General features: G+C 40.7%; 1 protein-coding gene across 3 annotated transcripts in view; it reads left to right on the plus strand.

Moving 5' to 3' along the window:
* The window catches only part of fam53c (family with sequence similarity 53 member C), a 123809-nt gene that overhangs the window by 31068 nt on the left and 79393 nt on the right, over window positions 1-13348 (plus strand). For all 3 annotated transcript variants that reach the window (XM_078231228.1, XM_078231232.1, XM_078231230.1), the window contains one exon: window positions 8842-9097. In XM_078231228.1, the coding sequence (XP_078087354.1) occupies window positions 9020-9097 (78 nt within the window). In that variant the 5' untranslated portion in view covers window positions 8842-9019. The remainder of the gene's footprint in view (window positions 1-8841; window positions 9098-13348) is intronic.

The following is a 13348-nucleotide window of genomic DNA, read 5'->3' on the forward strand; positions in this document are numbered from 1 at the left end:
TTCTCTCTACTGTAAGAGATGGCTGATCTCTTTTAATGCGCCAGGTCAAAGTGACTTTATCAGACATTCTAGATCAATTTGAAGAACTTTGCCAAGCCTTAAAGTAACATTCCTGTGCTGTTTTTGTACTGTAATTTTACATCTTTATTTTGTGCATCTTCAATATTGAGATGCACCACTTGTTCTCGCCTGGGTTTTGCAGGGCATGTTGGGAGGGAAAGGTCACACTTGGAGACCTGTTATATTGTGGTCTCTTAACAATCAAATGTGTACTTCGACTGTAACTTGTGCAGTATAACTAATCCTGTGCTACTATATTAGATGATTAGTTTTAGTGGGAGATAGAAGTGACTGACTATCTTTTGGCAGAGTAACACGTCTACAGCTCTGCATTGCTTATATCTATAACTTTCTCTTTCGTTGGGAGGGGTGGGAATGAACTCAACAGCAATTGAGTTTCACCACTTCAACTGGGCTTCTAAGTCGCTTGCAACAATTGTAGTCATTGTGTAATGTACCATGTTGTGTAATGCAGAGGGTTTCAAACTTCCCTTGTGTAAAAGAAAACCCAGTTAATATTTGACACACTCCTGGGGCACTCTGTGGTAACTTTTAAAAGGCAAACTACCCAGAGGAAAACAGTGTTATTGTAGAAAGTGTGCCAAATTGGTGTACTGGAACAGAACTAGCATCCAATAGAAGTTAACAAATACGTGGAAAAAGGATCAGCAATTGATGATCAAGGATTGACCCAAATCTGACGAGTTCAAGGATTCTCCTCCAGTTGTGAGTTTAATATGGAGTTGTCTTGCGACCCTTTGCTAAAACAATGATATTAATATTTTGCCTCTAAGTCAATAGTTGTGAAGTTTTATTGATGAAAAGTGAAATCACTCAAAATAGAAACCTGTCCTTCATATTTTTCAATGTCTTGACCCCATTTTTTTTCCTTCAGGCAAATGTGACTTGAATGCATGATTTGGATAGAAAATAATTATTTTGCGAAGTATACAATACCGTTCTCTCTCTAAAACTGTCAGGAAAATGACTTTCCATTACAGTGAGGGAGACTGATATATAGTTAGGTGGTGGTGGCACAGTGGTTAGCACTGCTGCCTCACCGCCGGGGACCCGGGTTCGATTCCCGGTCTCGGGTCATTGTCTGTTTGGAGTTCTCCCTGTGTCTGCGTGGGTTTCCTCCCCGGGTGCTCCGGTTTCCTCCTACAGTCCAAAGATGTGCGGGTTAGGTGGATTGGCCATGCTAAAAATTGTTCCTTGGTGTCAGGGAGACTAGTTAGGGCAGTGGTTTCCAAAGGGTGCGGCGAGAGAGGATGGCAAGTGTGGCGGGAAGATTCAAGGACAATCAAAGAAACATTTAAACATGGATAGATATTTTTCCAAAGTGAGAGCAAGAGCATCAAGTGATGCATTGTTTTATACGTTCTGGATGTCCCATGATCATATTATAAAGTAGTTGTGTTCTATGTTATGAATCAAGCGCTGCTAGGAGTTTTTTTTTGTTTTTGAATGTGTTTCGTATCAATAAAAAATTTGGTGTGGCGTGAGCAAATTTTTATTCCAAAAGTGTGGCCCAGTGAAAAAAGTTTGGGAACCACGGAGCTAGGGTAAATGCCTTGGGTTATGAGGATAGGGCCTGGGTGGGATTGTGGCCTCCTGCACTGTAGGGAGGGATTCTATTCAAAATACTATCAATTTACTGAGCCTATAATTTATGGGATCGCCGCTCACCAGAAAGGTAACATGATGAGATTGATCTTTGTTTAACCCACATTTTATTCACAGCGCTCAGTATGATAACTGTACTTTTTTCCAACGTGGTCAAAGAAGCTGTTGGATGACTGGCGACCAATTAGTGGACTGGCTGAAGGCCCCACCCACAATGCTCCAGAGTTGCTGATGAAAAGTGCACACTTTTCTTCATGTAGTAGCTGTGAAAAAGGCCGTCATCCAAACTGCAGTTAACTTCATAGCTGAAAATGGAAATGCGAACAGCTCAGTTCTTCCATTTGCCTGGCAAGCTGTTTGGAGAGTGGGGCTGTGAACTTGTTAATATCTCAAAACATCGAGTCTTGGCAAAATTAATTTCCAATCGTTGTTGGTTTACATCTGTGTATGTCTTGTTTTACTAAGTCCTGAGCAACATCAATCAAAATTGCTCTGTTATTTTTTTTCCATTGTGGTGTTTTTTTTAAGGTGAAGGATGTTGATTCTGGTCAATGTATTTGCTATTTTAGGCATTTAGCGTCAACCTTGTGTATTAGCACATTGGTTGTAGCACAGTCTGCTGCAGAATAAAGCTATTTTTCACTGTCTTTGAAATGTGTGGACCGGACATAATTTCAGTAGAGTATCCTCTACTTGCAAAGATTTCCATTTCCTACATCAGCCACGTTGTGGTAGATGAAGGGCCAGTTTTGGGTCCATTTGCACAAGTGCCAAGTTGGCACTACCTCATCTCTCTATGAAGGAGCAACCAGCAGAGCGAGAGAAAACTGTCATTTCATAGACTGCATTTGAACCCAGCACAGAAAGAGACCATACTTTCCTGCTATCTTTGTACTGAAGGAAATATGAATAGACCCTTTTCTATTTCCACAACTCCAGTTCAAGAGTTTATCTATCTTTCCTTTTCAAAACTGTAGTGGCCTCTGCATCCGCTACTTCCTGTTGCAAAGCTTTACTTGCTCTAACAACTCTTGTTTGTCCTAACCATTTTAATTTGCTTCTCAATTGTCATTGACATTCTAGTTAGAGGTGATCATCCTTCTACATCAAAACTCTTCATAATAAAATCTTTGTTATATCTCCTTGACCTGCTATGGAGGGAGAAAAAAAACCCTTCAGGTCTATCATAACTATGGTTTCTCAACCCTCGTGTCATCCTTGTGTATAGATGTTGCCTTTCCTTCTCAATGCGTAATGACTTTAATGTCCTTTCTACCCACAACTACATATAGTACTCTAATTTTAGCTGATCCATTGTGTAGTAGATATTTAACATTGTTTCTTTGCTCTTTTATCTTATCCCTATTTATAAAGCTGAAAGTATTATTGGCATTCGTGATTTTATTTACCTGAACACTCTGGTCACTAAAACCCTCCTTTCATCAAGAATAATGATGCATTATGCAGTGTCATAATTATGTTAACTAGTGATGAGTCTGAATTAATTACACCAGCTCTAGATCATAGCATATATTCCGAACAGATTGCAAGGATGTCAGGATAAAGATGCTTGCTGCAGAAGCATCACCCAATTAGCATGTGCCAAACTGGATAATCCCATGTTTAGCCCAGGGCACCGTGCCCTTGTCCTTGTATTTGGAGATCTGGTAACCCATGAAAGAAGATGTTCCTTTTGTGGAGGACAGCTTGTGTCCATATATGATCTCTTTTAAAAATCTGACCCCTAACCACAGTTGAGGTGCATTCCCTGTCGAGTATTTGTGCCTGGACTCATGCGTCCCACCATCCTCTGCTTAACATGTTAGTGCATCTCTCCAGTATTTTTTTTAAAAAGTCCTACTTTATTCAAATTTCTGGCCCTACAGTTCCAACAGCACAAATGTTATTAAAGCAAAATACTGCGGATGCTGGAATCTGAAACAAAAACAGAAAATGCTGGAAAATCTCAGCAAGTCTGACAGCATCTGTGGGGAGAGAATAGAGCCAACATTTTAAGTCTAGATGATCCTTCATTAGAGCTGACGAAGGGTCATCTAGACTCAAAACATTGGTTCTATTCTCTCTCCTCAGATGCTGTCAGACCTGCTGAGATTTTCACGCATTTTCTGTTTTTAGCACAAATGTTAGGTTAGCTGCTCCCTGCGCTTCGTGAATGCTGTTTTGCAGCCAGCTCCCAGAGGCTACAACCAGACTCCAGTAACAATTCCTTGTATCGTGCATGTTTCAGTTCAAACATGGGAACACACATGTGCATGACCATCTATTAAGTGCAGGATAATGGGATGGTGTTCTGTAAAATGCTTGCCATTTCAACACTAAGATTCAAGTCTGTTTATCAACTGACCTGAGAGGATGATCCATCAAAATAATAGTGCATGAAGGAAGAACAACCGCTAATTGATTACAATATTGTGCCATACAAGTCTGCTATTCGCCCTACAACTACATTGGATCTGCGACTGATGTCAAGATCAGCAGTAATAAACACCTCCACGAGTAAGTCTGATTCTAGGGTGATGGCTACTTGTTTCCCTCAAGTTGAAATAGTTTATTTCGCTGCATCATGACCTGACCAATTTACCACACTTGAATGGATGTTTGTTCTTTGATCTCCAAATTGTTTTGTGACTCTGCCATTACATATGTCTTTTTAACTAATATTTCTCCAAGTTCTTATATTTAAGTTAAGACACATGGGTGAAAGACTATGATGGCCTAGAGTATAGAGCTTCCCAAGGATTAAAAAATGGAGATGAGATAAATCATTGATCCATCATTAGTCCGAAAGTGAACATTGACAGAGGACCTGGTGCGTATGGAATATGGACCATATGAATGTGTATACACACTCAGGATCAACCCACCGGTTAAATGGCTCGTCCAACCGTTTCTTGGCTTGTGCCCAAGTTTTAAGCACCTTCACAATGGAATGCCGAGCAATCCTATGAACAACACCACTCCAGCCTTCCACGATTAATGGGGGGATCGTGTCTGTGCCTGTATGTGAACTCTGAAAGTGGAAGTTGTTGTTGGACTCCTGTTACAGCCTCCAGTGTTTGGGAGCAAGTTGCCCAACAAATACTGAAAAATCTACCTTTTAACATATAAGAAAAAAAAGCAGTAAAGTTTTATAGATTCCATGATATTAATATGATGAATTGCCATCATAACCTGAATGCAATTTCAGAAGATTAAAATCCATTATTAGGCTTGTGGCTTATCATTTAAGGAAAATTGTTTAATATCTCAAATTTGAGATGATGCATGGCAACTGCCTCCTGGATTGAGCAATACATGGTACTAATTGTGTTGTTGCATGATTCTCATTATCCAGTCCATTGAATATCATTGTTCAGAAGCTATTTTGTTTATACAAATATATGCTCAGCATTGATGCTAGACCACTTTCTCTTCGATCATGACTGTCAGTAACCTCGCAACACTAGCATGATGATCTTTGAAATGCTGTAGGCGCGCAGTACCCCATTTGCTCGGGGGCAAATGGGTCTTGCGCAATTATTCAAATGCAAAAGTGTAAAGAGCCTTGTGTAGCCCCGCTTGGCTATGTGACTGAGTTAATCTTGTCCTTTCCCTGCTTTGGACAAGCATGCTCCCCAGCTGGTAAAGGAGGTTTTTTTGAGACTGGGGAGAGATCAGCCATGATCTGATTGAATGGCGGAGCAGGCTCGAAGGGCTGAATTTGCCTACTTATCCTATTTTGTATGTTTACTGTTTGAAGCAGGTCTTAGTAAAGTTATGTAATATTTTTGTTCACTTCTTGCCTGCCGGTTTAGCCATCCTTTAGTATCCCTTACAAAAGGTGGCATGGTGGCACATTGCTGAGCACTGCTGCCTCACAGCGCCAAAGACCCGGATTCAATTCCAACCTTGGGTGGAAACTCCACACAGCCATTCTTCCCATGTATGCGTGCGTTTCCTCTGGATGCTCTGGTGTCCTCCCACTGTCCAAAGATGCGTAAGTTAGGTGGATTCGCTGTGCTAAATTGCCCTTCATGTCGGGAATTTGCAGGGTAAATATGTGGGCTTACGGGGATAGGGCCTGGGTGGGACTGTTGTCAGTGCAGGCTCGATGGGCCGATTGACCTCTCTATGCAGCTGTTTCATACATCTAAAATAAATGAAACATGACATTTTAATTTGGACAAGAAGAGTTAATTGTGGTCCAACTGGTTAGCTGGCCTAGGTTGTAAACATACCATAACCCTTTTCTTCTGCGGAAAAGCCCATCTGTCTCACTTTTCAAAAAAATATGGTGGAGAATGTCAGCCATTATCCTGCTTGTTGGTACACTCTGCTTCAATTATTCACTTTATTCCTCTTCTAAGTTTTAAGTCCGTGCCCTCTTGTGGTTATGTCACTCAATTTATTTGACGTGTTTAATTTTTTACACTCAAACTTTAACCATGAACTTCCCTTCCTCCAGTGTAACTGAGGATGTTGGTGGGGTTTTCTGATGATTACTAGGAAGGTTTACTGTCACATTTTCTAACCTCAGATCTGCAGTTTCAGTGAACGTTGATTGTCTTTACCATTACCTTTGTTGAAGCTCTTGTGTCAGGTACCTTTCAAAGGCTTCATTTGACTGGTGTGCTTGAGCTTTCTCTTGGAGTGTGGGTAGGTGGGCCACACCTGGGATGAGACTTTTCGAACCATGTTTTGAAATTCCTGATTGATTTCATTGTCACTGCCTTAACTTTTGAGGCTCAAGTTTGAAACCATTTTTGGTCAAAATTTGATCTGATTTGGATAAAAGTGTGTACAGGAGAGATGAAAGGAATAATTGAAAAAAAACGCATTGTTATTCTGCCTTTACTCACCCGGTTCAGTTGCTCGAGGTGATTTTGTGTTGTTTTTAAGGAAGATTTGGTGATGAAGTAGGTTAAACACTGCCCTTCCAGTTTTGGGACCTGGGCTCCAATCCAAATCTAGCTGACAGGCATGAGTTCTAATGTGAAATGTATTTGAATCGAGCTCATGATGGATATGGGCCGAGAGCACAAAACCCAACCTTTATTGGCAAATCTGCTTTGGGTCACGGGAAAGTTGGTATGGAAATTGGAACAATGTCACACTTGATACAGAGAGGGTATGCCCCTATTGGGACTGGGAAGGACTGTAAGGCAGAGTGCCAGGCACTTTGGTCTTCTAACCATAGTGTTGCTGCTATGGAAAGCAAAATGCTGACACATGACGCAACAAATGAGGATTTTGTTCCATTCTCCAGCACTAATATCCTTGATCAGAATACAAAAGATGCATTTTTTTTAAAGAAACTGATGGCATTGATAAACGAGTGCAGTTGGCCAAATTGTGACCAAGATTGATCACTGAAGTCCGTCTTCCACGGCTTATCCGTGAGTGCTTTGCTTTCAGAGCAAGCTCAGGATTGCTCTCAAGACTCCTAAGATGGACATGGCAATGGAACCAACTCCCGAGTTCTAAACACTCCAGCATCTATATAAAATCAAGGGAAATGCGTTTCAGGAATAAAGTAGGCGCATACATTATAAACTCAGTTCAGTTGGAGGTGTTTGCATTGAAGCTGTACTTATTCAAGTATATGTTAACTTGCTTCGAGCAAATTTTCAGAACATGATCCATATAAGCAAATAAAATGTAAATACAACCTATTTGAATAAAACTGGCTGAAAATTTAACTTGATTATTCAACTGTCACTTGAGATTTGAAAGAACTATCCCTCCAGTAATGATTATTTTGGATTCGTACTGGTTTGTTCTCTGTTTTACGAGTGCAAAATAGAATTCATAGATCCAGTATTTGTGGAAGAACAGTGTGGCTTTCAGGTGAACCTGTGTTGCAACTCCTGGTTCTACTGTGGTTGGTGTCTTTGTCAAGAACACAGAAGGCCGCTGTAGCTACACATCTCGATTAGGCCTGACATTCAATGGCACTCTGTTCCTTAGATGCAAATATTATAAATTGGTGTTTGAGGGAGGACATAGCCAAGGGGAACTTTACCAGTTGTGTATACTACACTGCATACTGTTTGTTCTTGAAATCTTGGTGAGATTTACTGCCCATTCCTGCAGAACTGATCTGGTTTGTTGGGTCACATCAGAGGGCATTAAGAGTCATCCACATTATGTAGACTAATCACGGGCAGGCCAGGCTGAATTTGTTCTCTTTCTCTGAAGGACATTACTGAACCAGTTGTGTTGCTTATTTTTCAAGTAATTATTATTTTTTCTCTCTCTGGTGCTAGATACAGAAGCAAATGACCAGATTTTATAATTTAACCACTGTGACATTTCTGCACTTTTGTATCCATTGAACCTTTTTGATGGTGCATTTTCTTTTGAGGTTAGGGAGTCTTGAATCAGCTTCTTGCCTGTTTGAAACGCTGAACTCTATTTAAAGTAATGAACTACTTCAGTGTTCCCTGAACCCCTTCCTGATGTCAACAGTGGCTGCACTTGTGAGTCAGAAGACCTTGGGTTCCAGCCCTACTGTTACTTGGACATATAATCTAGATTGACAACAGCGTGGTGTTGGAAGTGCTGTCTTTCAGATTAATCCAAAGCTCTTTTTGCTCCCTCATGAGATAGAAAAGACCCTAGGACTCTATCTGAAGAAGAACAAGAGAATTGTGGTGTTTTGGCCAATATCTATCTCAACCAAGTTTGCTAAAACAGGTTATCTGATCATACAGCATTTCTATTTGTCACCATCCCATCTGATCCAGTGTGTAATAATTCTGTTCGATTTCTTCAAGTCTTTCTGTGCTTCTGGCATCAGAGTGGATATCATGAGAACTAAAGTAGCTTGACTGGCACATTTCCCTGTGTGTAGCAGTGATAGTTATTTAATATAAAATGTGATTGTTAATGTTCTATACAAATGCAAGCTCTTTGCTTGAAGCAAAGTAACATGCCATTGGAGTGGCTGGAATCTCAATGGTAGGACTCTGAAGACACAGTGTTAACAATTCTATAACGAGAAGGCTGTATAGAAAGAACCATTTGACTTGGTGTCTTTCTAAGCTCCTAACACTAAAAGACGTGAAGAGACCTCTGAACTAATTGGTTGCTCTTTGAATGTTGATTAAATTCTGTTTTAAAAATTGATGTGAAGTTGTGCTCTCTTTTACACAGGGCAATTAGAAGAATGGATTAAGAAAGTACCACGGTGTCTTGCATCACACTATTAAGATGACTACCTCCCAATGAACCCACTGGAACAAGGAACATGGCAGAGTGAAGGGGCGAGTGTTGCAGAGGGAAGAGCTCGGCTGCTTTTTCACAGCACACGCGGAAAGGCAGGAAGGTTACCATGGTAACTGTCATCACAGAGCAGCTGCAGAAACAGAGTTTGGATGACCTGGCTTGCAAGGCCTTTAATATTAACCTGGTAAGAGAACCATACACAGCAGCTTCAAACTTTTCTTTTTGCCAATATAGTGTGTCTGGCTTTTTATTCCCCACTAGGGTTGCTTTAACCTGTAGTCAGACCTATCTGTTTTGCGAATCTTGGATCTCACCTTGATAGAAATCACTCAGACCATTGAACACGGCCAGTTGGTGCTAATGGTGTTCAACAGATGCTTGCCTGTTTAAAATGGAAAACATTGATTTTTGAATTTACATGCAACACAAAAGTTGCTAGAACAGAACCTGTGGACCACTCTGTAATTGTCTATTCTGGAGAGCAGTGAAAGATCAGTCTCTCCAAAGCAATCCCATTTGGAAGTCCCTGTGCAACATTCTGCAGTTAGGCAAATGAGCAAGCAATCTGTTCACTTTTGCCAACTCCCATTGTCCATGTTGATGGTTCATGGACAACATGTCCTTATTAAGGGCCTCTGAAGCTTGCTCTGTTAGTTTGGCGATTAGTGGAATTACTTTATCCATTTTGCTTTCTAAACTCCTCTCGCTGCACGCGTACTATCCTGTTGTCTTACTCTCTAGTATTTCCATACTCTATGCACATTGCAAGTGGTTTTCCACGTACATGCGTTCTTCTGTGTGCTGTGGTCTCTAGATAATGAGTCATCTTCCTTCTGGTAATCTTTAATTCTGAAGTGATGAAATTGGAAGGCTTGAATTATTTTCATATCGAGCAGTTATTCTGACAACTTGCTCTCTGTTTAGAAAAGCTGGCATGTAGTTGACTGTGTATGGCAGTGGTTTAAGACATTTCCTCTGTTTTTAATATTTTTGGCATGCCCTATCGCAAATATTGATGCCTAAAAGTACTCCCAGGGACTCTTGTCCTAACTTCTGTCGTGACAACTGTCCACAAGTGAAGAGTGCCATTGTTGCAGACTGCATGTCCAAATTCATATAAGCATCATAAATCAGACGAGGAAGTCGATAATTAAATTTCGAATTCTGATTGGCTCCCTAGGTTCCCATCATAGCCCCTCTTTAAAACTGACCTCGTTAAATCTTTCTTTCCTTCCTTCCATTAATAAGCTTTTCAATGATGGCAACAGTTTAACTTCTCACTGAGGCTGGGGTGCTTGGTGAAGCCCTTTAACTGAGGAAAAAACTTGGCCTGGACTGCAAAGTCCCATATGTAATTTCTTCTCCATGTGATAAGTGTGTGTTAGTTTAAATATCATGAATCTACATTAGGCTTCTGCTGTTTGTTTTTTTGAGCTGAATAGTGTGTTTGTGGAGGTGAGATTCTGGGAGTGAAACACTTTTCCACATTTTGTAGGTCTAATGTGGGTTAGCTGAAGGTAATGCTTCCCTTGAACTATTTCAGTGTGAATTACTTTTGCATTGTAATGTTGATCAATGTTCAATTGTAACCAGTTATATTTTGTAGATCTGCACCAACTAACTCAAAATTGGTTTGACACCAACTTGTTGTCACTTACTTATGACCAGAACTTTACTGTAAATGAACAGATCCATTTCTCTTTTTATTAGATCATAGTGAGTCAGGTTTACTGCCAGTTTGGGAATTGTATGTTGCGATTCCTTTCATTCTTGAGGGGATATAAAATCGCCTTATTGATGAAGTGAAAAAGGGCAAGGACTGACATAATAACACACTGCAATAGTCAATTTTTCGACCTAAAAATAGTAGATCAGTGTAGAGTAAAATTTAGCACTGGAGACTTCAATCCTATCTCTTGCCTGTATTTGAGCCTGGGGATGCCTTGTTGCCTCTTCCTCTACAGATTTAAAGATTGAATTTCTTTGCAAGATCAGTAAAATGTTCAAGCTGTACTGCTATTGTTATTTGATCTTGTATTGACTGGATCCACCAATTGCATGATTGCTGAAAATCAGTTATTGCAAAAAAAAAATCATTAAATGAGCTCCTCCATTCTCTTAACTGGAGATGGATGGTAGCAAGTGGCTTGGCTCCCTTCTCTTTGATCTGGCTGGTGGAGAAGAAGACTATGATGTCCAACAGCTTTAGACTCTTTTTACTAACCCTTTGACTGCAGAAGGTGGAGACTGCATAATAACAAGTAACATCATTGCCTGCCACCCCCAGGCTTGAAGAAGCTAGATCAAAGGTGCTCGCCATACAGTCTCCTCTTGCTGCTCCATTCTCACCTGCTGTGAAATAAGGTATCTTAACAACTTGTCTATGACTTAATCTTACCTTGGTGCCTTTGAAAGGGTCATGGCACTTAGTGCATGTGCAAATGACAGTAATATTCAGTTCAGGTCACAAGGAGGTACTATTGTTATATCTGTAAGTAATGCAGCCATAAAAGTGGCATGAGGTCCTCCTACTGGAGTACCACTAAACCAAAGAAAATGCCAATGGCACTGTTGCATTTCCAACTATGGGGCATGTGTATCATTGACTGGCATGGGCAAGAATAGGTAGTCATGTATCCACAGTAATTTCTGCTTTATTATCTGCTCACATATTTTGAGGTTGTTGTGGTGCTCAGGGTAATCATAGAATTAAATGCTCTTGATTAGTTTCTATCAGTAAATAAACCTTCATTGATAAATGACAAAGTGACCAATCAGCGTCTTGATGTTGGACTTTGGGACATCAGGACCAGTGGGCTTTTAACCATACTTTACTTTTTAAAAAGTAATGTTATAAATATGTTGATTTCCTATTCAGTATGCAGTTAAGATCTCTGTGTAAATGGTATTGCCAATTATGGATTGCTTCTCTTCCACTGTCACTACTTTTTTCTTTAAAAGTGCAAAAAAAAACCTGATGTTTTGACTGAGTCCATCCGATAATTACCCTCGAAGCTGAATTCCACGATGCGGGTTAACACAACTAAACTAAAAATGCACATTGTCTTGCAACTGAGCAATATTGTGAAATAAAAATTTTTGTCCCCCACTCCCATGTCACATGGAATGATTCTTCCCTTTGTGAGAAGAAATATTAAGTCCATTTAATTGATCTTAGTGCATTTGGCCTGTTAAATATGAATGTTTTTTTTCCTACTGAAGATGGGAATGGTTGTGGACCCTCTTCCTCCTGTTAATTGTTCACCATTCACGACTGGATGATGGAGGCTGCAGAACTTTGATCTGATCTGTTGGTTGAGGGATTGCTTGGCTGTGTCTGTAGCCTGCTGCTTTTGCTGCTGTTTAGCACGCATGTAGTCTTGGTTGTAGCTTCAACAGGTTGGCATCTTATTTTTAGGTATGCTTGTGCTGCTCTAGGTTTGCTTTCCTCAAACCCCTCATTAAACCAGGGTTGATTGCCTGATGTGATGGTAGAGAGAGACATGCGAGGCCATGAGGTTACAGGTTTTGATTGGATACAATTCTGCTGCTGTTGATGGCCCATGCCACCTCGTGGATGCCCAGGTTTGAGCTGCTAGATCTATTCTCGATCTATTCCATATAGCACAGTGGTCCTCTATGGAGGGTGCCTTCACTATGAAGATAGAATTCTCTCACCACGAAACCTGTCGTTCTCTCATTGGCGTTTTCACTAGCTGCGGGCCAGTCTGGCGGGAATCTTCTTTAACACTTGGCCAGCGCCACTAGGTCAGTAGTGGCGCTGGGAAGATTTAAAAGTTGTTGAACACTTCCCACATATTGACAGCTCTCTTTCTCAAAAGGTCACCATCAAGGAGGAGATCTGAAACAGAGTCAGTTGTACCACCGCAGTTTTCAAAAATTGCAAGCCTCCATAAGAGGGCAAAGGCTTTAGTCTACAACACTGTGTTGTTACTGCCCTTCTATATGACAGTGAGGCTAGGGGCACCTCCGGCAGGAGAATTTTTCCACCACCAGTGTCTTCATCGGATACTCAAAGTCGAGTGGAAAGACAGGCAACAAACTCCAACTTCACAGAAGTCTATTCCTCTAACATAGCAACCATGATCATGTGAAGTCAGCTCTGCCAATCTGGACATTGCATCTGCATGCCAAATAATTGGCTTTCAAAGTAGATCTTCCTTTCACGTCCTTTTTTTAAGGATGGCATCTGATCTCCAGAAGAACAGGTAATTCCTTTTAATGGCACACCGAAGGCCTCATTGGAAAGGGAACAAATTGGCATCAGTGTTTGATGGGAAAGTGATGCAAACTGTGCCACATGAAAGCAGCTTGTCCAATAAGTCACAAGACAGTCAGAAACTGACTGTATAAACTCTGCTATTAAAAGTGACAAAAACAGAAGGAGAGAGGGAACAGAACACTGGCTTAAGAC

Source organism: Mustelus asterias, chromosome 16, assembly GCF_964213995.1.
Source record: "Mustelus asterias chromosome 16, sMusAst1.hap1.1, whole genome shotgun sequence".
In the NCBI taxonomy this organism is placed as follows: domain Eukaryota; kingdom Metazoa; phylum Chordata; class Chondrichthyes; order Carcharhiniformes; family Triakidae; genus Mustelus; species Mustelus asterias.